At 42.6% G+C, this 24,325-nt stretch overlaps 2 protein-coding genes and 1 non-coding gene across 4 annotated transcripts; 2 read left to right on the top strand and 1 right to left on the bottom strand.

Annotated features, from left to right (window-relative positions):
* Positions 1-36: 36 nt before the first annotated feature.
* Positions 37-4,575, top strand: LOC139564511 (T-complex protein 1 subunit gamma-like). The gene is made up of 14 exons (XM_071384096.1): positions 37-463; positions 1,039-1,100; positions 1,207-1,257; positions 1,353-1,415; positions 1,527-1,623; positions 1,886-2,003; positions 2,093-2,279; positions 2,413-2,562; positions 2,682-2,814; positions 2,919-3,000; positions 3,106-3,286; positions 3,472-3,717; positions 3,804-3,935; positions 4,271-4,575. The coding sequence occupies exons 1-14, from the start codon at positions 436-438 to the stop codon at positions 4,367-4,369; spliced, it is 1,629 nt and encodes a 542-aa protein (XP_071240197.1). The 5' UTR covers positions 37-435; the 3' UTR covers positions 4,370-4,575.
* Positions 4,029-4,164, top strand: LOC139564727 (small nucleolar RNA SNORA15). Its single transcript, XR_011672821.1, has one exon. It is a non-coding gene; the product is annotated as a small nucleolar RNA SNORA15 (small nucleolar RNA).
* Positions 4,576-17,747: 13,172 nt separating the features above from the next.
* Positions 17,748-21,840, bottom strand: LOC139564374 (transmembrane protein 79-like). 2 transcript variants are annotated; one of them, XM_071383852.1, is made up of 5 exons: positions 21,693-21,840; positions 20,291-21,168; positions 19,837-19,950; positions 19,500-19,716; positions 17,748-19,300 (listed from the first exon to the last, which is right to left on the bottom strand). In XM_071383852.1, exons 2-5 carry the CDS (start codon positions 20,991-20,993, stop codon positions 19,099-19,101), a joined length of 1,236 nt encoding a protein of 411 aa, XP_071239953.1. In that variant the 5' UTR covers positions 20,994-21,168; positions 21,693-21,840; the 3' UTR covers positions 17,748-19,098. The 2 variants fall into 2 exon arrangements, with proteins under 2 accessions (XP_071239953.1, XP_071239952.1); XM_071383851.1 differs by having other exon boundaries at positions 19,837-20,031.
* Between the last annotated feature and the right edge of the window lie 2,485 nt (positions 21,841-24,325).

A 24,325-nucleotide genomic window follows, 5' to 3' on the forward strand; every position in this document is an offset into this window, starting at 1 on the left:
GACTACATATCCCAAAATGCAATACATGCGCGTGTAACAGTGATGAAGGTTATACGGAATTATGCACTGCCCACAGTTCCGTTAAGAGCACCAAATGGTCAGGCTAGTAAATGTAGTTAAACGTTTGAAGATACAGGTAGCTTTAAGACTTCATGCACATAATTGATACCACAGAGCTATTAATTTATTGGGTTTCTATATATATGTACTGCGACATTTGATTTGATAGGGTAATCATACGAGGAAAACAATATTAACTTGAAGATAGCGCCCACTGGCGACTTCCTCTTTCGTAGTCACGCAGATTGGGTTGTACGGCTGTTCATCAAAATTTCCTCGTCCTTAATTGGTCATTTTTTGCCCAGCCACAAACAAGCCTTTCCTTTTGCTGCGTTTGAGAACTTGGTAGCCGGTTGATCAACGCACGCTGCCAAAATGATGGGAAGACCAATCGTCGTGTTGAGTGAGTGATTTAAAAAAAAGTTACAACATTTATCAATTATTTAAATTACAGAAGTGTTTTAAGTGTATTTTGCTACATTTGTGAGCTTTTTCATTCATGCGATGTGATGCCCCGGGTTCGGGCCTAGCTAGCCGGTGATGTCTCGGAGTTGTGATAGTCATGCTGCGTAGTTAGCGGAACAATCAACAATAAACTTTTATCCAATTTGGGGAATAAATAGGGATGCTGTTCTGCTAGCGTTCTATTTGGTAATGGTAATTTTTAATGGATGCTAGTTTGCTATCTGCCTTACTAGCTAGATTTAAGGTGAGCTATTTCTCTGGTGTCTCCTCGTTTTTGGGGATGGGCTCAGTATCTGGTTCGGGGCAGTGGCAAAACGGTAGCTAACGATGGTGCAGACAATCTTGCAAATGTAAGTTCAGAAAAATACTATTAACTATACACTTATTGGCCTACAATTTGTCAGTCACGTTGCCAAATACACTGTACAAACCGCAGCATCATGGTCAGTCATTTTGAGCGTCGGCCAAGTTAAGAGACCCTCTGTCACTACCTCAATTATCTTCTCTCTTCAGGCCAGAATATGAAAAGAGAGTCTGGACGCAAGGTTCAGAAAGGGAACATCGGTGCAGCAAAGGTAAAGATGACACACCTCTCCGACTTCCCATTACCACATAATTTTCTTTCTGACTTTTGTTTAAACATGAGAAATTCCTGCAGCCTTACGAAGTCTAATTTTACAGGCAATAGCAGATGTCATCAGAACATGCCTGGGACCAAGAGCCATGATGAAGGTTTGTACCAAGACACAATTCCTGGCCCTTAGATACTTAAATCCTAAAGTGATGCCAAAATAGAACTGTCTTAACCGTTCCCCATCTATTAACAGATGCTGCTAGACCCCATGGGTGGCATTGTCATGACCAACGATGGCAACGCCATCCTCCGAGAGGTGAGGTTTCTGCACTACATTTCCCATCAGCACACTTGCACTGCTTTGGAAGATGGTGAATGTAAACAAATTCAGGTCTGTTCAAGTTACCTTTCCTGTAAACAAACACAGATCCAAGTGCAGCACCCGGCAGCCAAGTCCATGATTGAGATCAGCCGCACCCAGGATGAGGAGGTGGGAGACGGCACCACGTCAGTCATCATCCTTGGTAAGTCGCCTGGTAGTGGAAGTATTTCATTTCACTCCATTGACATGGAAATGACTGAGATCCAGTCAACTTCTTCAACATTATGAATGTTGTCTTTTGAGCTTCAGGCTATTTAGGATTGGATGTTGTGGCACTCCTACTCTGAGAGGGCCATGTTGATTCTTATGCATCATCAATCGTCCTCTAAGCTATTGTACTGAGTGTGCACATTTTAAAACAGCTCTTGGTTAACATTCCTTTTCAATCTTTGGTCTGGCTCTAGCTGGAGAGATGCTGTCTGTAGCAGAGCAGTTCCTGGAGCAGCAGATGCACCCTACAGTCATCATTAGTGCCTACAGACACGCCCTGGACGACATGCTCGACATGCTCAAAGACATCAGGTATAGATTGCATTCACCTACACACTCAATTCTCCCTCGCAAACTTTTACACTCCGTTCTATTGACCGACTGTCTTTGTTCCCTCCCAGCACCCCGGTGGATGTGAATGACAGGGCACAGATGCTGAAGATCATCAACTCTGCCATCTGCACCAAGGCCTTGAGCCGTTGGTCTACCATGGCGTGTAATATTGCCCTGGATGCTGTGCGCACTGTGGAGTTGGAGGAGCACGGACGCAAGGAAATCAACATTAAGCTGTACGCCAAAGTGGAGAAGGTAAGCTTTAACGTTTGCGTGTATGCGTTAAATGTCTTGCAGTTACAAGATTGACATCAGTGACAAAGGTGTGGTCATTGGGAAAATGACACACCAGGTTGGTTGATTCCTCGTGGTTTTGCCATGGTTATAGGTGCCTGGTGGCTTCATTGAGGACTCATGTGTGCTAAAAGGCGTGATGGTCAACAAGGACGTCACTCACCCCCGCATGCGCAGAATGATCAAGAACCCCCGCATCATCCTGCTGGACTGCTCCCTGGAGTACAAGAAGGGCGAGAGCCAGGTATTGAAAACGCGTGTACAGTCATCCACACATGCGCACAAATGCATTACCAGCACACATATGCAGTATAAGCATAACAGTAGCAGGTACTAGCCAATAAATGTTGTGTTCCTATGCAGACTGACATTGAGATCACACGTGAGGAAGACTTTTCCAGGATCCTTCAGATGGAGGAAGAGTATATCCAGACGATTTGTGAAGACATCATCCGCCTCAAGCCAGACCTCATCTTCACTGAGAAGGGCATCTCAGGTACTAAGCACACACTATGTAAAATTCTCTAGAAACTGCTCTTAATCCTCCAAAGCTCCCCCTGCACTGACCAGAGAAACTAATCTCTCCACTCATCTCCCCAGACCTGGCACAGCACTATCTGATGAAGGCCAACATCACAGCCATCCGCCGTGTCAGAAAGACTGACAACAACCGCATTTCAAGGTAAGGTCCATTCCACAAAGTATTCTGAAGATGTGATGACTATTAATCCTTTTAAATTGTCTGTTAACTGACTATTAACGCTGATATCATTATCCTCTTTCTCAGGGCATGTGGGGCTCGCATCGCCAGCCGTACAGACGAGCTGCGTGAGGAGGACGTGGGAACCGGCGCCGGCCTGTTTGAGATCAAGAAGATTGGAGACGAGTACTTCACCTTCGTCACAGAGTGCAAAGACCCCAAAGCCTGCACCATCCTGCTGAGAGGAGCCAGCAAAGAGATATTGGCTGTACGTAACAAGTTACCCCTCATGCACAAAGAATATGGCAAGATGTCTCCGTTACGGCAGAAGCAGCTCATTTTCAGGCAGACCATAACCAGACGGGATGAATGATCCTCATGGTATGCTCTCACTCTCAATGCTTCATTGTGGATCCAAACAAAGTGTTGATAATGTGTTTCTCTGTCCCTCAGGAGGTGGAGCGTAACTTGCAGGATGCCATGCAGGTGTGTCGTAACGTGCTACTGGACCCATCTCTACTCCCTGGAGGAGGGGCGGTGGAGATGGCTGTGTCCAAGAGGCTGATGGAGCGTTCCAAGACCCTGACCGGGGTGGAGCAGTGGCCCTACCGTGCCGTGGCCCAGGCCCTGGAGGTTATCCCCCGTACACTCATCCAAAACTGTGGAGCCTCCACCATCCGCGTGCTCACCTCTCTCAGGGTACGTGTGGTTACTCTAAAATATGCACCTTTGTCATTTTGTTGGGCACAGCAGAATTGTTTTATTAATCTTACCCCCCTCTGTAGGCCAAGCACACCCTGGAGGCCTGTGCATCATGGGGTGTGAACGGAGAGACTGGCACCTTGGCAGACATGATGGAGCTTGGCATCTGTGAGCCGCTGGCTGTGAAGGCCCAGACTTACAAGACTGCTGTGGAGGTAAGAGGGGCCAATGGGCTGCTGTTGCAGATATATTTGACAAGAATATCACTTTCAACAAATGTTTGAATGTTTAAAAAAATATTGTAAAAGGCATGGATGAATTCTGTGTTACTTTGTCTGTAGTGAATGCAGTCAGACACCATGCAAGAACATTTTCACTTCTACTACTCTAAAGGATGAGTGCTTCCCAGTGCCTTATCTCCTTCACATTAAAGTGAATACAATGAAACTCAAGAGCACATTTAGTCTATTTTTGTTTTATGATTTGAATAAACAGTCAAAGGTTTCAGTGAACCCCACTAATGTAATTTTGGTCTCTTCTTGCCTTTCAGACGGCCATCTTGCTGCTCCGCATTGATGACATTGTGTCTGGAATCAAGAAGAAAGGTGATGACCAGGCTGGAGGAGGAGGAGGACAGGGAGCTGAGTGAAGATGGGGGGGAGGAAAGGAATGGGTTGGTAGACCAGTGGGCAAACAGACTGTGGTAGTGTAGAACAGCCTACTGTTCTCTTTTGGGATGCTATTTTCCAAAAAACATTGTTTGGCCTGGATTGTCAACCATGTATGTGTCTCAATAGTCAAGCGTACGCCGTAGCCATGTGTTTTTGATTTGCTATAAAATTCTAATCGAATGCTGTCTGACTCACTCAGTTCATTGTCTCTTGTCATGGCAGATTAAATAAGTATCTATCATGAGTATTGTTTATAGCACTGTAGTACCCAGTTAAAGTGAAAACAGGTTCAAATTTTTTGAGCCTTTTTAAGGTTAGGTTTCTCAACGGGCAACCGCCATAAAATATCCTCTTCAGCTTTATTAAAGTTAAATGCATGGGAAAAAAACATTGCATTTCACCACATCATATTGAAAAACAAGATCTGAGTACAGATAATAAAATATGACTTCTGGTTATGTCAAAAGGTTCTATTTTTATCTGGGCCATAACTCCCATCCCTGACTGTGTTGAATAGGCCTTTAAGGAAGTCATAAAACCCTGCAATAGGTCAACTTTTTTTACTGTTTAACTTAACAAAAATACAGTACCAGTCAAAGGTTTGGACACCTACTCATTGCAGGGTTTTTCTTTATTTCATTGTAGAATAATAGTGAAGACAACTATGAATCATGTAGTACCACAAATCAAAATATCGTCACCCTTTGCCTTGACAGCTTTGCACACTCGGCATTCTCTCAACCAGCCTCATGAGGTAGTCCCATAGAATTAATTTAAATTAACAGGTTTGCTTTAAGTGTTTCTTATTTTAACATTTTTATGGAATTTCTTTCAATGTGTTTGAGCCAATCAGTTGTGACTAGGTAGGGGTGGTCATAAGGAAGCTAGCCCTATTTGGTTAAAGGCCAAGTCCATATTATGGCAAGAACCACTCAAATAAGCAAAGAGAAATGACAGTCCATTACTTTTCCATGAAGGTCAGTCAATATGGTAAATTTCAAGAACTTTGAAAGTTTCAAGTGCAGTAGCAAAAACCAAGCCCTATGATAAAACTGGCTCTCATGAGGACCGTCACAGGAAAGGAAGACCCAGAGTTACCTCTGCTGCAAAGGATAAGTTCATTAGAGTTACCAGCCTCAGAAATTACAGCCCAAATAAATGCTTCAGAGTTCAAGTAACAGACACATCTCAACATCAACTGTTCAGAGGAGACTGTGTGAATTGGGCCTTCATGGTCGAATTGCTGCAAAGAAACCACTAAAGGACAATTAAAGACTGGCTTGGGCCAAGAAACATGAGCAATGGACATTAGACTGGTGGAAATATGTCCTTTGGTCAGATGAGTCCAAATGTGAGATTTTTGGTTCCAACTGCCGTATCTTTGTGAGACAGTGTAGGTGAATGGATCTGCATGTGTGGTTCCCACCGTGAAGCTTGGAGGAGGTGGTGTTGGGGTGCTTTGCTGGTGACACTCAGTGATTATTTCGAATTCAAGGCCCACTTAACCAGCATGGCTATCACCTAATACTGCAGTGATACGCCATCCCATCTGGTTTGGGACTATCATTTGTTTTTCAACAGGACAATGACCCAACAACACACCTCCAGCTGTGTAAGGGCCATTTGACCAAGAAGGAGAGTGATGAAGTGCATCATATGACCTGGCCTCCACAATCACCTGACCTCAACCCAATTGAGATGGTTTGGGATGAGTTGGACCGCAGAGTGAAGGAAAAGCAGCCAGCAAGTGCTCAGCGTATGTGGGAACTCCTTCAAGACTGTTGGAAAAGCTGTCAAGGCAACGGGTGAAGATATTTTGATTTGTTAAAAACACTTTTGGTACTACATTATTTGATGTGTTATGTCATAGTTGTCTTCACTATTATTCTACAATGTAAAAAATAGTAAAACCCTTGAATTAGTAGGTGTGTCCAAACTTTTGACTGGTACTGTACGTGTCAACAGACCGTACAAGTGCATGGATTCCTGGGCTTCGTCTCTATACGCTGACCTGAGAGGACCATTCAAAGCAATATGAAGGGAGTCTTCTTTGTTGACTCATCTGGCCAGTGGCTCAGAATATGAGAAAAGGGAGCAATGAAATGCCATTTCAAGGTGTGCCTTTCCCTGCCCTGTACAGAAGCATATGGCAGCGTACCAAAAGCCTCAATACACCCTAATAAAAAAACGTCCCCTCATATTCCTTGATGGATACTTTTTAAAGCTTGTTCACCTACCAATGTAAAGGAGATGAGAAAACACTTGACCTGTTCTAGACATGAATTATATCTGCAACACTGAATATATCTGACCCAGATCTCCAGGATCAGGCCAGTAGAAACAGCGGAAGAGTGGTGTTGTCATCTCTGGGCTCTCTCTCCAGTCTCTGGGTCGATACCGCTGTCCAGCTCTGGAGAGAAAATCAGCACGTTACTCATCATTACAAATCAATGAAGGTATTAGCATCTGTTAAATTTTTCAAACTCTTCAACAGTGTGTGAGTATTTATCCTTTGATTTAGCTTTTTGAGCATGATATGACTTTTTAAAACCTACGCACCTGTGTCTGACACCGTTTAATTAAGGGGAAAAAAACTCAACAGACGGCACCCGCTGTTAAGTGTGTTGACTCACCCATGCTGGCCTCACTGGATGCTGCGGAGGGGAGGCGTCTGTGCTGGCAGGCAGGCTGGAGGTTGGGAACCAGAGGCCCTGGAGCCAGTACAGAGGATGGGGGGAGATTCATGACCCCCGTAATAGGAGCTTGGGGTCGAACCACCTCCATATCCACGGCTGCTCTCAGCGGAGGGCCAGAAAAAGGGACGTGATCAGTGATGTGAGAAGTACAAAGTATAAACTGAGCATACCAAACATTAGAAACACCTTCCTTGGACTCCATAAGGTGTCGAAAGCGATCCGCAGGGATGTGGGCCATGCCCGCTTCAATGCTTCCAAAAGATGTGTCAAGTTGGCTGGATGTCCTTTGGGTACTGGACTATTCTTGATACACATGGGAAACTGTTGAGCGTGAAAAACCCAGCAGTGTTGCAGTTGTTGACACAAACCGGTGCGCCTGACACATACTACCATACCCCATTCAAAGGCACTTAAATCTGTTGTCTTGCCCATTCACCCTCTGAATAGCACACATACACAATCCATGTCTCAAGGCATAAAAATATTGTTTTAACCTGTCTCCTCTTCATCTACACTAATTGAAGTGGATTTAAGGGATCATGGCTTTCACATGGATTCACCTGGGGTCTCATTTATAACCGTTGTGTAAATTTCACACTAAATATCTCTGTGTGTGGCATTTCTGAAAAGACTGAGCACGTACAAAAATAGAGATTTATAAACTTGGTGCATGCCATACCATACATACGCATCTTTCTGTTATAAATCAGACCCATCCTGAAAATGTGCACGTGAACATGCATTACAATTCTGCCTGAAAGGCCTCCCAAGTGGTGCAGTGGTCTAAGGCACAGCATCGCAATGCTTGAGGTGTCACTACAGACTCGGGTTCGATCCCAGGCTGTGTCACAGCAGGCCGTGACTGGGAGACCCATGAGGCGGCACACAATTGGCCCAGCGTCGTCAGGGTCAGTGGAGGGTTTGGCCGGTCGGGATTTCCTTGTCGCACCGCGCTCTAGTGACTCCTTGTGGCGGGCCGGGAGCCTGCGAGCTGACTTCGTGCACCTGCAAGCTGACTTCGGGTGCCTGCAAGCTGATTTCGGGTGCCTGCAAGCTGATTTCGGGTGCCTGCAAGCTGATTTCGCCAGTTGGACAGTGTTTCCTCCGACACATTGGTGTGGCTGGCTTCCGGGTTAAGTGAGCAGTGTGTCAAGAAGCCGTGTGGCTTGGCAGGGTTGTGTTTCGGAGGACGCATGGCTCCCGACCTTCGCCTCTCCCGAGTCCATAAGGGAGTAGCAGCGATAGGACAAAACTGTAACTACCAATTGTGGAGAAAAGAGGGTAAAAAGTACATCAAAAACATTATACAAAAAATGTTGCCTGAAAAATGCCCATTCATGGTGACAATAGAGCCCTTATATTCTGTATACTTTGGAAGTATTAGAATTAACCCTTGGCAGTCTTCTAAAGGAAATAGCAATAGCAAACTGGATCAAATGTCTTTGTAGATGACGGCAGAATGTTAAACTTTTGCAGTGAAATATGCTGTAAACCTAGTCTATCGGACAGACAAAAAGTTTATGAAAGACAACAATTGTAAATTGTGAATTATATTTAATAGGGCCTAATGTTTTGCATTGACTTTTTCTCAAACCTATGCTTATGCTGCACTGCCCAAATTCTGAAACATTGTCTGCTTACAGTGGTAGCCATACACACTTCAATGCAAAATATCAACAGTCTGTTCACCTGTATGTTATAAACCATGCTTCCTTCCTGATGCATTGCGTAAAATACTTTAAATAAAAGCGTATCTACTAGGGGGCCTCCCGGGTGGCGCAGTGGTCTAAGGCACTGCATCGCAGTGCTAGCTGTGCCACCAGAGACTCTGGGTTCGAACCCAGAGGTCCATGGGGCAACGCACAATTGGGAAGGCACAATTGGGAAGGTCCATGGGGCAACGCACAATTGGGGAGGTCCATGGGGCAACGCACAATTGGCCTAGTGTCGTCCGGGTTAGGGAGGGTTTGGCCGTTAGGGATGTCCTTGTCTCATCGCGCACTAGCGACTCCAGTGGCGGAGTGCACGCTGACCAGGTCGCTAGGTGTATGGTGCTTCCTCCGACACATTGGTGCGGCTGGCTTCCGGGTTGGATGCGCGCTGTGTTAAGAAGCAGTGCGGCTTGGTTGGGTTGTGTTTTGGAGGACGCATGGCTCTCGACCTTCGTCTCTCCCGAGCCAGTACGGGAGTTGTAGCGATGAGACAAGACAGTAACTACGAACAATTGGATACCACGAAATTGGGGAGAAAAAGGAGGTATAAATAATACAATTTTAAAAAGCGTATCTAATAGGCCCAATTGACCCTTTGCTGGCAAATTTGCTGGCAAATTCCCCTCCACTGGCAAAATCCCCTCACAATGATCTCAAACTGTGTTTTTAATACACATCACCTTGCTAATCAAGAAACTCTCTGGTATGTTGTAGTGGACTGTCATAACAATTGCATCACAGGAACCTGGTAAAATGAAGGCTAGCCACTGGATGGCTGAATGCACTGTCAGCCAAAGTTAGGCTACTAACCACTTTTGGCGCTAAATAGTTCTCTCAAATCGACTCCTGATGTCGACAGCAGATGAGAGTTATATTCATAACATGGGTAACTGGGTAACTACCTAAGACTAGCTAGTACATAAAAACAAATATATATATATATTAACTCGCTAGCTGGCTAGTCTTCGCAACATTCGGTGGTCAATAAGACTGAGTTAATTAACAAACAATGTAACAAAACAGGCTCTGCATTTGAGGAATCTAGGGCTGTCCCCGAGAAAAAATAATCTTGGTAGACCAAAAGTCATCTGTTCTTTTCGATCAATGGATTGGTCTCCCCAAAAGATTGTGTATTTTTTCATATACAGACACATCCTATGTGTTTTAATAAAATCAACTATATGCATTGAGCTTGTCTCATGCTTTAAGCGCACTGTTTGATGAAATAAGACACAAATGACTCAAGAGGGAGAAATCAAGATAACTAGAAGAAAAAAAACTTAACCTGGCCCGACCATCCTCCTGGCTTTTGTAGATTCTGCCATTACTCTCCTGAAGTTGCCGGTAATAGGCTACACGAGGAGTCTGCAACCTTTCTCAAATGCTAATACCGATCTGGTGCCAGTTATGGTTTTCATATGCACATTTTCGTGAAACAGTTTCATTTCATTTATATTCATATCTCAAAATCATTGCCATGTGGTTAATCAAAATTCTATCCAAATCTAAATGAAAATGATACAAATCTATAAGGTAACTTCTATTGCCATATGTAAAAATAGCCTACATAAAGCCAACAAATAAAAACATTGCAGCCTGCAATTAGAAAATATCCTTATATAAATAAATATCCTATAAATCACATTGGCTAAGTATTGCCTCACTTCGCTGTGCACCTCTCAAATTTTGTAACAATGCGTAGCGCTCCATATAGCTCTGCATTGACATGATTGGTTGAAGATAGGTCGGGGCGGAACGTCCTGTATAAACACAAACTCACTTCCTTGACAACAGCTCTGCTCTGCTAAGCGCATGAAGTATGAAAGCCCTGATGTCTGCAGAGGCTGCATCACAGTAAATGCTGTAAGGCCACTTCAGATGTCAGATTGACCATGCAAAGCCTTTGAGTCTCAGCCTCCGCAATGGATTGGTTCACTGAGATGACAGGAGTCTCGTGTGCCATACAAATAATATATATATACAGTGGGGAGAACAAGTATTTGATACACTGCCGATTTTGCAGGTTTTCCTACTTACAAAGCATGTAGAGGTCTGTAATTTTTATCATAGGTACACTTCAACTGTGAGAGACGGAATCTAACACAAAAATCCAGATAATCACATTGTATGATTTTTAAGTAATTCATTTGCATTTTATTGCATGACATAAGTATTTGACCACCTACCAACCAGTAAGAATTCCAGGCTCTCACAGACCTGTTAGTTTAAGAACTTTAAGAAGCCCTCCTGTTCTCCACTCATTATCTGTATTAACTGCACCTGTTTGAACTCGTTACCTGTATAAAAGACACCTGTCCACACACTCAATCAAACAGACTCCAACCTCCCCACAATGGCCAAGACCAGAGAGCTGTGTAAGGACATCAGGGATAAAATTGTAGACCTGCACAAGGCTGGGATGGGCTACATGACAATAGGCAAGCAGCTTGGTGAGAAGGCAACAACTGTTGGCGCAATTATTACAAAATGGAAGAAGTTCAAGATGACGGTCAATCACCCTCGGTCTGGGGCTCCATGCAAGATCTCACCTCGTGGGGCATCAATGATTATGAGGAAGGTGAGGTATCAGCCCAGAACTACACGGCAGGACCTGGTCAATGATCTGAAGAGAGCTGGGACCACAGTCTCAAAGAAAACCATTAGTAACACACTACGCCGTCATGGATTAAAATCCTGCAGCGGCACGCAAGGTCCCCCTGCTCAAGCCAGCGCATGTCCAGGCCCGTCTGAAGTTTGCCAATGACCATCTGGATGATCCAGAGAAGGAATGGGAGAAGGTCATGTGGTCTGATGAGACAAAAATAGAACTTTTTGGTCTAAACTCCACTCGCCATGTTTGGAGGAAGAAGAAGGATGAGTACAATCCCAAGAACACCATCCCAACCGTGAAGCATGGAGGTGGAAACATCATTCTTTGGGGATGCTTTTCTGCAAAGGGGACAGGACGACTGCACCGTATTGAGGGGAGGATGGATGGGGCCATGTATCGCGAGATCTTGGCCAACAACCTCCTTCCCTCAGTAAGAGCATTGAAGATGGGTCGTGGCTGGGTCTTCCAGCATGACAACGACCCGAAACACACAGCCAGGGCAACTAAGGAGTGGCTCCGTAAGAAGCATCTCAAGGTCCTGGAGTGGCCTAGCCAGTCTCCAGACCTGAACCCAATAGAAAATCTTTTGGAGGGAGCTGAAAGTCCATATTGCCCAGCGACAGCCCCGAAACTTGAAGGATCTGGAGAAGGTCTGTATGGAGGAGTGGGCCAAAATCCCTGCTGCAGTGTGTGCAAACCTGGTCAAAAACTACAGGAAACATATGATCTCTGTAATTGCAAACAAAGGTTTCTGTACCAAATATTAAGTTCTGCTTTTCTGATGTATGAAATACTTATGTCATGCAATAAAATGCAAATCAATTACTTAAAAATCATACAATGTGATTTTCTGGATTTTTTTTTATTTTTTAGATTCCGTCTCTCGCAGTTGAAGTGTACCTATGATAAAAATTACAGACCTCTACATGCTTTGTAAGTAGGAAAACCTGCAAAATCGGCAGTGTATCAAATACTTGTTCTTCCCACTGTATATACACGTATTTGCTATGGCTCAACTAAAAAAGCCATAAATTAAAAATTAAAAAATTGTATTGGTCACATACACATGATGTTATTGCGGGCATGGCGAAATGCTTGTGTTTCTAGCTCCAACAGTGCAGTAATATCTAACAAGTAATATCTAACAATTTCACAACAATACACACAAATCTAAGGAATGTAATTAAGAATATATAAATATATGGATGAGCAGTAGAATAGAATAGAATACAGTATATACATATGAGATGAATAATGCAAAATATGTTAACATTATTAAAGTGACTTGTGATCCATTATTAAAGTGGCCAGTGATTTCAAGTCTTGTATATAGGCAGCAGCCTCTAATGTGCTAGTGATGGCTATTTAACAGTCTGATGGCCTTGAGATAGAAGCTGTTTTTCAATCTCTCGGTCCCAGCTTTGATGCACCTGTACTGACCTCGCCTTCTGGATGACCTCGCCTTTTAGGTGCCAAGCCAAATTTCTTCAGCCTGTTGCGCCTTCTTCACCACACTGTCTGTGTGGGTGGACCATTTCAGTTTGTCAGTGGTGTGTACGCCGAGGAACTTGAAGCTTTCACCTTCTCCACTGTGGTCCCGTCAATGCGGATAGATGGATGCTCCCTCTGACGTTTCCTGAAGTCCACGATCAGCTCCTTTGTTTTGTTGACGTTAAGTGAGAGGTTATTTTCATGGCACCACACTTCCAGAGCCCTCACCTCCTCCCTGTAGGCTGTTTCGCCATTGTTGGTAATCAAGCCTACTACTGTTGTGTCGTCTGCAAACTTTATGAACTTGATGATTGAGTTGGAGGCGTGCGTGGCCACGCAGTCATGGGTGAACAGTGAGTACAGGAGGAGGCTATACCCTTGTGGGGACCCTGTGTTGAGGATCAGCGAAGTTGAATTGTTGTTTCCTACCTTCAGCACTTGGGGGCGGCCTGTCAGGAAGTCCAGGACCCAGTTGCACAGGGCGGGGTTCAGACCCAGGGCCTTGAGCTTAGTGATGAGCTTGGAGGGTACTATGGTGTTGAATGCTGAGCTATAGTCAATGAACAGCATTCTTGCATAGGTATTCCTCTTGTCCAGATGGGATAAGGCAGTGTGCAGTGCGATGGCGATTGCATCGTCTGAGGATCTATTGGGGCGGTAAGCAAGGCGATATGATCCTTGACCAGTCTCTCAAAGCATGATGACAGATGTCCCACCAGGGCGCGATAGTCATTTAGTTCAGTTACCTTTGCTTTCTTGGTTACAGGAGCAATGGTGGCCATCTTGAAGCATGTGGGGAGAGCACACTGGGATAGGGAGAGATTAAATATGTTTGCCCAAATTTTCTGGGGTGGGGCTTAGCGAAGGGTCAATTAAATGAGAGATGCGCATGGTAATTTGTTGTAGGCTATGGATACTTCGGGAATATGAACCCATCATGGCCAGAAAAGGTGACACATTTATCCTGCATTGGTTATGAAAATATGGATTGTGTATAAATGCAATATTGTCTCCTCGAGAAATGTGAAAGTACAGTATTCAGAAGTAACCTACAACCACCTGTTCCACCGTTAATAAACTGCACTTTGGATCAGATGGCATAGAGCAAAATACTTGAAATAGCTTATCTATTTACTACTATGAAGTGGGTCCAATTCAACCAGAGATGGGACGAATGGTATCCTTGTTGTAGACCTATGCTACCTCATGAGTATGAAAACATCACAGAAAAGGTGAGGAATTTATTATGCAATGATCATGGAAATTAAATAAATAATAGCTTTGGAAATAAATGGCTATTTCTAATTATTTTCAAATGCAAAAACAAACTAAATAGATTTCTCTCTTCTCACTAAGGGCAAATGATTGCATCTTGTTATTAACCTGTTTAACCTGTTCATATCCTCCATTTGCAGAAAATACTAATCTACTTGCCTGCTTGCAATGCAGTACTTCAACTACTATAAACTGTGCTTACGCATGATCTAAAGTTTGTGGGAAGGTGAGCACATTTTCATGTCAAATTCAGTTTTTATAAATGCCAACTTTTGTGTGAAAACTGGCACACGCATGTTTAATTTCCATAATCATTACATAATAAATTCCTCACCTTCTCTGTGATGATTTCATACTCGAGGTAACATAGGCCTTTTATTTTGTATTCTTTTTTTACTTCAGTTTATTTTAGTAAATACTTTCTGAACACCTTTTTTCTCAAAACTGCATTGTTGGTTAAGGGCTTGTAAGTAAGCATTTCACTGTTGTATTCGGCGCACGTGACAAATCAAATTTGATTTGATTTTTTATTTGATTTGGGGTCTATTTTGTACATTCACAAGGTTTATAAAATGAGGCCCCTGGTCAGTCTGTCATGAAAAGAGCAGTTGTTCTTAATGTTTTGTATACTCAGTGTATGGCTCTGTGAAGCACTTCCCAACAGCGTACATTCTTCCTTACTTCAACAAAACAATCCCTGATGTGACAAGCTAAATAGGTGAGAGCAATGTTCCCAAAATATTGCTCCCATTTATAATAGGATTATCAGCGAGATCGAGAGAGGTAACCTCTAATACTAATAATAACCAGTAACTACCATATCAAGGCTCCTGATAAAGGAGGTCAGTTAACTATTAGCCTTTGGAGACCATTCAACAAGACATTTGGAAAGATGGCCATGCTAGTGTTTTAATGGTCTTACCAATAGGGTCCTGTGATTGGTGGGGACGGTAAATAGACTGATAGGAGGGAGGGAGGGGCTCTACATAGATGGTGCTGATAGGTCCGGTTTTGGATGCAGAAATGTGGTGCTTACTGAAGTCTCCCCAACACACCCCACCACCAGCCGAAGATGTGGCTGTAACATCTGCCAAATGGAAAAAGTTAAAAGACAATTAGGCCTAAGTATCAATACTCTGAAGTGATTTCCTCTCCTTATCTAATTTCCTTCATCTGCACTGATGTGAAATAACTGGACTGGTGAAAGCAATTTTCAGTAGATAGCTTAATAAACGATTGTACTTCAAATGATTGTCAGATCAGTCCAGCTGAAGGAGAGCAGGAAGCATGCAGGAAGCCTTTTTACACTGCTGACATGCACACACCCTGGGCACCCAGCTCTTGACAGCAAGTGCAACTGAAGTACTTGACAGGAGGTGTTGAGGTGTAGGCGTAGACTAGTGCGGGTACTTTTGAACAGGTATGCCAATCCTGATGGACAAGTCTTAAGCAACCACATGATAGTTGGGACTAAATGTTGCCTTGCTACTTTGGCCCCCAACTTCCTCAAAACTGTCGCAAATAATGGAGGAGCATCAGCATTGGCAATTAACAACACTGACTTATTTTTTTACTTATTTTACTAATTTACTTATTTTAAAGCCACAGTCAGATTTCCAGTAATTTCAACTAATGCAATATAGCCTACCCCTTAATTTGGAAGAATATGACTTATTATTCATAATTTGATGAGTACAGTAGTCTTATCATAATAGAAGAACATACTACTCCATTGTTTATGTTTATGTTGACATAAAATGTATACTGGTAAACAAATGATGTAATGTTTATCTTCTATATTGTTATTCCTTCAGCACTATTATAATCGTGTTCGCATGTGGAAAAATCTTTCCCTAGCAAAATAATTGCTCCCTTGATATACACATTTTATAGTGTAGCCTTTATAGTAAATAAAACTTTCAAATGTAATATTATTTATAATAGGCCTACCCCTAATGTATTATCAGGCTAGAGCATTTAGGCCTATAGAGCCCACCAAACAAATTCAATAGACATTTTACTGTCAAATTCAAACAGTGCAAGGCCGACAGGGATCTATGAAGTGTCAACTTCAATCCTAACTTCCTGGGTGGTATAATTTGTCTATGGGTTAATTTTAGGCTATATATTTGTATCCATCAATTCTTGAAAACAATCATGTTCTTACCGTAACACCTGTTTTTCCTAAATTTCCACAATGGACAATTTTCTTTGATTCGAAGCAGACACGCTCCGTGTTTTCTTCTAGCTGGGGCAGCTGCCATGTTTTACTCGTCTTGACCCTTCACTTCGATAACTTTAGTGGTAAATACCCCTGGGGTACAGATAAGATAGGCCTACTTTGAAACTGACGTGCAAGGGGTTGCTTTCTTGTAATTCCGAACCCAGACTTCCCTGTGGCCAGACCAATAAATAAACGAGAAGTGTGGGTGGACGTGAACAATATTTGACCTCCGACAAAAATGGGAGCCGTTAGTTCAGTCAAAAAGTGTAGTCCTCTCTCATATGCTCGATGTTATGACGTCTTCAAATCAACTGGGAACTCGGAAAAAAACCGGTCATCCAACTCGGGAATTCCAACTCGGGCCTCTTTAGAGCTCTGACTTTCTGACGTGAAGATCCCTGAAGTCATGATTTAACCTAGTATTTTTCAGAGTTCCCAGTTGTTTTGAACAAGGCAATATGCTCCATTCATAACCAAGTGGGAAGGTAGTAATTACCAGTTGTAGCGTTGTAAATACCAGTTGGATGCATTCACATGCCTTGAACTCGTTGACAAATGCCGGATGGCTAATGGCCAACAAGCTGCGTCAACCATAAATTAAAGTACAGCTATCATACTTGTAAACAAATTATAGTTATCAAAAAACATATCAATAGATAGCTTTTTTATAAATAATGTTTTGTTACATTTAACTGCCGAAAATTCTGTTATCAAGGTCATTTTCTTAGTAGGTGAGGCCAGAGGTCAGCATGTGGGTGAAGTCTGCGATCGGGGGTGATAGACGAGTTTCCCACATAGAGATAGAGGCCTCTTGTGACCAAAAGCAAGTTTTAGCATGGGCAGCGCCATTAGGATTTTCACCATTTTGAAGTAGTCAACTGGGTGGGACTTACTACCCGTTAAGGAAAGATTGTATATTTCCATCCAGGTCATCAGCCAATGAATTACACTTGTGAGCAAACATTTCATAACTGCAGGTGGACAGTACATTGCCAACCTTGGCTTTATACCTGTTCAAACACACCCCAGGTGGCATGTATGCACCCTTCAGTTTGTTTACCAACTCGTAGTAGTAGAAGAAAATGTACTACTTCAAAATAGAGATGGCCTCAATGGCGCAGGGCATGCTCTCACAGAAGCCAAAATCTGACCGATACAATGTTGCGTCCTCTAACGATCTCTATGGTTTTCCACTAGTAATTACGAGTTGGAGGGGTGTTCAAGTGGATTTCTCCCAGTCGTATGTGATAAATACCACCTTCCCACTTGGTCACAACACAGCAATAACACAGTCCAAAAACAGGTGCCCATTCAGAACAACTGTAATGCACAAAGATCTTCCTTAAATGCTTGCTAATTTTTATTGGCAACTAAAAGGCTTTCATACCAATAAAAATGTGTCAGCTTCACTAATGAAAGGCCAAATAAAAACATCACTTGTTACGTATAAATTATTTAAAAAAATATATAAAAAGTTAAAGAAAATCATAAGAATGACAATGATAGACTCTACAATTTGTTTCAGACTGTAATTAGCTAAAGTTTACTTGGAAATGTAGAAAGAAATCAGCGTAGTTATACATTTTATAGTCTATGCCTGCACTAAAAATCTGATTTCATACATAATACAGTAACAACTCCATTCACAATCACTCTTACAGAGCTGTGCTGTATTGTGAAAGGATTCGTTTTCAGAGATGAAGGCATGGAGGTTGGGCCACCTGTGCAGGTAGGTACTTGTTGGACAGGTTTGATTTCTATAACAAGGTTGCCATTTTTGGGTGCACAAAAAGCCATGCAATCCACATTCTCCAATAATGAAATGGGTCTCAATGTCAATTTTTGTACTAAATCAATTATCTTAAAATTATTTGTTAGCTCTTATAATGACATGGCATTGCTAATGTGTGGACGTCCTTTTAAAAGGCAATACAGTAATGGAATTATGAGACAAAATGTCCACTCAGTAGTCGATGACCTTATCACAGAACATGATTTTGTGTTTGGTTGTATTGAACATTTTCAATAGGAAATTGATTGACTAGAAGGTCTAGAGGACGTCTTAGTTTTTTCTCTATAAACCTGATATTAGGTCCCAAATGTCAATGCAATTAATGTAATTAGCCTGTAATACCAGATTCATAACCAAATGCAAAACAATCGATTACAGGATGCCTCAAGTACAGATAATTGTCAAACCAAACAGTACAGTTCAGCAAATGATTTGTCTGCAGCAGGCCTAGCTAGATATTTCTGAGGAAGGCAATGGTTTGGTTATTGTAGACACTTCCCCAAGTGGCACAATTCTGTGTGGAACTACAAACTATTTTCATTAACTCTGCATTGAGCCGACAATTGTGATTTCAACATTATTCCATGGTACTTAACGGACATTCTGTCGATTAGCAGATCTTCTACAGAATGCATTCTACTGTTTCACCAAAGTGACGGTATAATGCCATGCAAGAAGATGAATTATAACGTAGAAACTTTCACCAATAACTGTTTGTACATGCTCTATCACTGACTACCACTGCCCAGTCTATTCTACACATCATCAGTGTGGTTTAAAATCACACTAGCACAATCCACTACAGTTTACATAGTAACCCTTTGAAAGTTAAATTCTACCAGTTGGTAAAACAGATCCTGTCTCTCTTCCCCATCCTTCCATTCCTTCAGCCTTTCCTCCATCCTCCTATCCCCAGAACCTCTGGCGGGAGGCTGGGGGTTGGTCTTGTTGGTGCACCACATCCTGGGCAAAGATGGTGCCCCCAGCGTCCATGGTGAAGATGAAGTAGAGATTGGCACCCAGCATGGCCACGGTGGGCAGGAAGGACAGGCCGAAGCCAAAGCCCCGAACACTGCTGCCCAGTGCAGCTGCCACCCAGTACATCAGCCTGTTGGCACAGAGGAGAGATGGACATTAGACAGATGCAGTTATTTCTATAGTCTGCCCAGACGGCCTTATATTGAGATCACATGTCATATCGGGATATGACTGACTGGGCACTGAAATTGGACAATAGATTTCACTGCATCTCTCTGGTGTATGTGACAATAAAATAAACATGTTTTTTTGCATTGTTGTCTCTTTACCTGCCGAAGGCAAAGATGATGGTGAGCAGGGGCACCAGTTTGAGCAGGTCCTGGCTCAGGTAGGGCGCCATTACGGCTAGCTGCAGGAAGTAGAGCAGAAAGAGGGTGACGGAGTCATCCACATAGCGCCGGTGCACACCCACTTCCCTGGCCTCCAATTCACGCAGCGGCTTCACATCCCCCAACCGCATCCTGGAGACACCCAGCACCATCCAGCCTGGGAGGACAATACAAGTGTTAGCTTGTGATGTTAGTGTTGTTGTTCAACCCACCTTGCTGTTCACACCGGAGTAATTCTGGTAAAGAACATCTGCTGAATGACCAATGAGCCACTCACCCAGTATGATGGGCACCACAGCGAAGACAGAGCAGCGCAGTGTGTAGACCAGCCTGAGGGGGGCACTGTCCAGCAGTGGGGCATCAAAAGGCAGGAAGACATAGCCCCCCCACACTAGGAGGGGGAAAATCAGAGCTGCAGTGAACACAGACACTCCCACTTTGAGAGCATCCCTGTTGGTACAGTCACACCCACCTGGAGGGGAGAGGAAAGGAGAGACTTTCTTTTTACTTCAGAGGGCAGAAAGACTAACAGAAACATTACCACTTATAGATCAGATTACCTCAAATATGGGAGAAGGGGAAGGATGAATTTGCACTCGCAAAACTATTTGAGCAGAACCGCAGTGGCTGAATGAATTAAGGGAAAAACTAGCAAAGAGAAAGACAGACAATGAGAGAAAGAGGTTGGAAGCCAAAAGACAGAAAGATGAAATGTTGGTGCGTCTCTTTACATTTTGAGGACCCCCGCTCCACTGGCCAGTCGTGGTAGTAGCCATCAGGCGGGGTTCCCTGGGGAATGAGGAGGAGGCTCTTCTCTGCGTCCACATCCCAGAATACCTCCCTATCTCTGGGAGACGTCGGAGCGCTAGAGGAGTGTAGGATGGTGACGGATGGGTTGAAGACCTGCGCTGCCTTCTCAGGCAAAGAGTTCATACCATCTTCCACCTCTATCTCTACCTGCACCTTCTCCCCTCTCTTACACAGCCCTGGGTGCTGCACCTCTCTCCCCATCCATTCTTCCTCCATTCTCATTCTCTCTGCTCCCAAATCCAGCCCTCTCTCACTCTCCATCTGGCTTTCTCCTTCGTGAAGAGAGGTGCACATGGAGTACACCCTCCTCCTCTCTCCCTCAGGGTCATCCCTCTTTCCCCTTCCCTTATCTTCTTTCGCAGTCAATGCACTTCTGTTCTTTGTAGTTGTCTCTACATCCCTGTCACCCGGCCATCGCAGAGTGGTAGGCTCCAATTTAGCCGAACTAACCATTTCGTCTTCCTCCACCACTCCTTCCCTCCTCTTTTCCAAATCTTCCCCCAATTCTTTAATCACCTTCTCCTCTTCCCCCCATGTTGGGGGTTGGCGTTCAGCAGTCACCCGTCTGGTTTTGGAGGGGCTGTCTTCTAGCAGCTCCAGGTTTGACGGCAGGATCTCAGACATAGTTTTTTTTTTAGGTGTTCAAATTCTCCAGACTTCTTCCGTTTGTCTTGGTGAATCTGTCAGTGTGTCTATGCTTGATTGAGTGTTTTTACTTTGACTGAAGTCACATCACATTGTCTGTTTCTTTCTTTGTGTACCAGCTCTATTGCTTAGATGGTAAACAGCTCTTCTTCACCTACAAAGAAAAGTACATTTACAGAGTGCACATTCTGTAGGTCTTACATGTCTTCCCACGCAAGAGATGATGCCCCAAATCCGACAAGATGTAACTCCAGACAGCATTCTAGTACCATTAATCAAACAATAGTCTCTAAAGTTGAAATTATTCCACGACAGGTAAGGTAAGCCAAGAACGATACGACAAGTAGAATCCCTCCCTGCCCCTTGCAAACAACGCTCCGCCCAATGCATCTTATTATGGTCTTTACGCATGACTACCGAAGAAAATACGCTTGCAATAGAAAACCACTAAATAAAAAATATTTGAAAAACAAATAGAGTTATAAAGTTGTCTGAATGTGTTAACTGTCCAGATAAATGTTGTACACAGACCTTCAAAGCGCACTCCATATCACAACACGGAAGTTTCTCATACCAGCGCACTAGATAAAATGTTGGGCTTTCGGGCCACGCAAGAAGGCTGCTAGTTATACAAAGCTAGAAAACACAACTGAAAATACATAAAAGTGTAATACTCACCTAACCTCAACGCTTATCAAACAATGAATTTGGGAATTTTATGGAATGTCTCTTACATCGTTTTCCTACTTCTATTGTTATTGTGTAACAACTTTCAGTGGGTGGAAATTCAGGTGTGTTCAGGTAAATTATTAAAGGGTATGTTGCTAAAAAAACAAACATTAAAGGGAAAGTACGATAGGAACTGTCAGTATGATCATATTTAGTTCCTTTCGCATTTTCCCTTTAATCTATTATAGATACATACCCTTTAATAATTGAATAATTAAATGTAATAATTTAATGTACAAAAAAACAGCAACGTGTGTATTTCAAGCAGTCTTATATGTGACTTTCTTTGGATGAAAATAATTAGTGAGAAATTGTGGATATAGCCTACAGTAAATGTTTTGTTTCATGTTACGTGTTTGTTATTGGATTGATGTGTACTATTTTACGTATTGGTGTGTACTATTCACCTTATGTTGGTTACCCTTTTTAAGATCTAATTCCAAAAGCAATATTGGTTGAAACACAGCCCTGTCACTGACAGAATGAAGTACAGAGAATTCTAAATGTTGGTGTAGGCTACAAGAGGTCTATCTATTTAGTTACCTAGCATTTAAAGGGATAGTTCACCCAAATTACAAAATTGCTAATTATTTTCCATAAGCAGTCTATGGACAAGGTATGACAGCAATCCATGCTTTGGTTTAGTTTACCTGATATTGTTTCTAAATGCATTTGTGGCACAAATCCCATTCAAGTCATGGGACTATTAGCATTTTTTTGCGCATCATGTTGAAATAATCTATAAGTGATTTTGATAAGCTTCACAATACATTTTTTATACTTTGTATGATTTGTACATGATGCACAGAAAATGCTTATATCGGTTCCATGATTTTAATGGGATTTGTGCCACAAATACTGAAACATTAGCATTTGGAAACCAGGGAAATATGGCACCTTACCTGGAGAAGATGGGCTTGTGGTAATGGCTGGAGCGGAATAGGTGGAATGGTATCAAATACATCAAACACATGGTTTGTCCTCTCCTCAGCAGCCTCCACTGAAACCAAAGCACTGATTGCTGTCATACGTTGTCCATAGACTGCTTGCAGGGTAAGGAAACCAATGTGTCATTTTGTAATTTGTGTGAACTACACCTTTAAATAGGCTAATTAGGCAATATTCCCGCATATAATTTATATTTTTGGGAATAGATTTTTTTTCTGTAACTTCTAGACTACTCTGTTTGATCAATTACTATTGAACACAGCCTAGGTCTATGCATGGTAATACGATTTTATTGTGGATAGCTTCCAACTAATTTCTCTTCAGATTAATCAAATGCCCCAGCCAAACACTTTCCATACCCATCATGGATGATATACTAGAGGTATTATACATAAATGGCATAATAATTCGTGCACCATGGTGTTATGACCTAATGAAACCAGTAGAGGTCACAATAGCGTTACCTGAACTTTACACACAATGGGGGGGGGGGGGGGGGGGGGGGCGAACGTAAACCGATGACATCAATGATGTATATAAACCCTGGATTGCTTATGTTGTGTATTGGCCAGCGAGATGCTTTGAAGCCACTGGTCGGCCATATTGGCACTCCCCAGAAGAAGCAGCCCTTCATAGGAATTAATGGATTTCTACAGTATTTTAATTAAATGTTTCAAGAGAAAAAATCCATGTATTTAAACATTTTGTGTAGTGAGGGCTGTAACATTAGAACTTTCAAAAAATTATACTTTAAGGAAAATGTTTTTATATATTAAAAAAATATATATTTAGCTCACATAATATAATTTAAAAGTATGCATTAATGTATATTTCGCTACACCCGCAATAACATCTGCTAAATATGTGTATGTGACCAATAACATTTGATTTGATTTATATGGAATATAATAAACATGGCAAAAATAAATGTAGACTTTAATAAATGGATTTCTATAGCTCCCCCCAAAAACTTACAACGGTGGGAGAGTGCCAAGATGGCTTCAAAACAGAGCCACCCTGTCAGTCATCTAGTGCATTTTTAAATCATTGTCTGACACGTGTCTGGACTCAAGGCTTGCAGGACATTTTTGTCTGGTATGAGTGTTATGAAAGGTGAGATTAATTAATTAAATGCCATGCGCTTTGGATCAAATCTATAGGCTACACATAATAATAGTGCACAGAGGGGCCTGTTTCAAAATACCCTACCACAGTGCGCATCCTCTTATGTTTATCAAGCATTTCCATCCAGGGACGACACTTCTATAACAGCTTTTGTTTATTTTCCTATGGTTTCCTAGGGGAGGGTTGGCTTGTATATTTAATCTCTCCTCCTTCGCCTTATTTGGTGCAATGAAACGATTTCCGAGAGAATTGATTATAGACAGAGCGGGGGTCCTAGAGAACAGCCCAGGGATATTTTAGGCCTAGTCTACCTGTAGGCAGGGCTGAGGAGTAACTGATTACAAAAAAACAGTAACTGTTATCAGTGACGTTAAAACTTCTCTAGGATAGGGGGCAGCATATTCACGTTTGGATGAAAAGCATACCCAAATTCAACTGCCAGCTACTCATCTCCAGAAGATAAGATATGCATATTATTAGTGGATTATTAGTGGATTTGGATAGAAAAC

The sequence above is a fragment of the Salvelinus alpinus genome, chromosome 35 (assembly GCF_045679555.1).
Source record: "Salvelinus alpinus chromosome 35, SLU_Salpinus.1, whole genome shotgun sequence".
Taxonomy (NCBI): domain Eukaryota; kingdom Metazoa; phylum Chordata; class Actinopteri; order Salmoniformes; family Salmonidae; genus Salvelinus; species Salvelinus alpinus.

Bases quoted from the DNA above. Each gene is read 5' to 3' on its own strand.
- LOC139564374 (XM_071383851.1), bottom strand. From the start codon at position 20,993: ATGTCTGAGATCCTGCCGTCAAACCTGGAGCTGCTAGAAGACAGCCCC. The intron at 20,032-20,290 runs GTAAAGAGACGC...TCTCCCCTCCAG, and splicing joins GGAGCGGGGGTCCTCAAAAT to GTGGGTGTGACTGTACCAAC. The intron at 19,717-19,836 runs GTGAGTGGCTCA...TTGTCCTCCCAG, and splicing joins TGTGGTGCCCATCATACTGG to GCTGGATGGTGCTGGGTGTC.
- LOC139564511 (XM_071384096.1), top strand. From the start codon at position 436: ATGATGGGAAGACCAATCGTCGTGTTGA. The intron at 3,287-3,471 runs GTACGTAACAAG...TCTGTCCCTCAG, and splicing joins CCAGCAAAGAGATATTGGCT to GAGGTGGAGCGTAACTTGCA. The intron at 3,936-4,270 runs GTAAGAGGGGCC...CTTGCCTTTCAG, and splicing joins CTTACAAGACTGCTGTGGAG to ACGGCCATCTTGCTGCTCCG.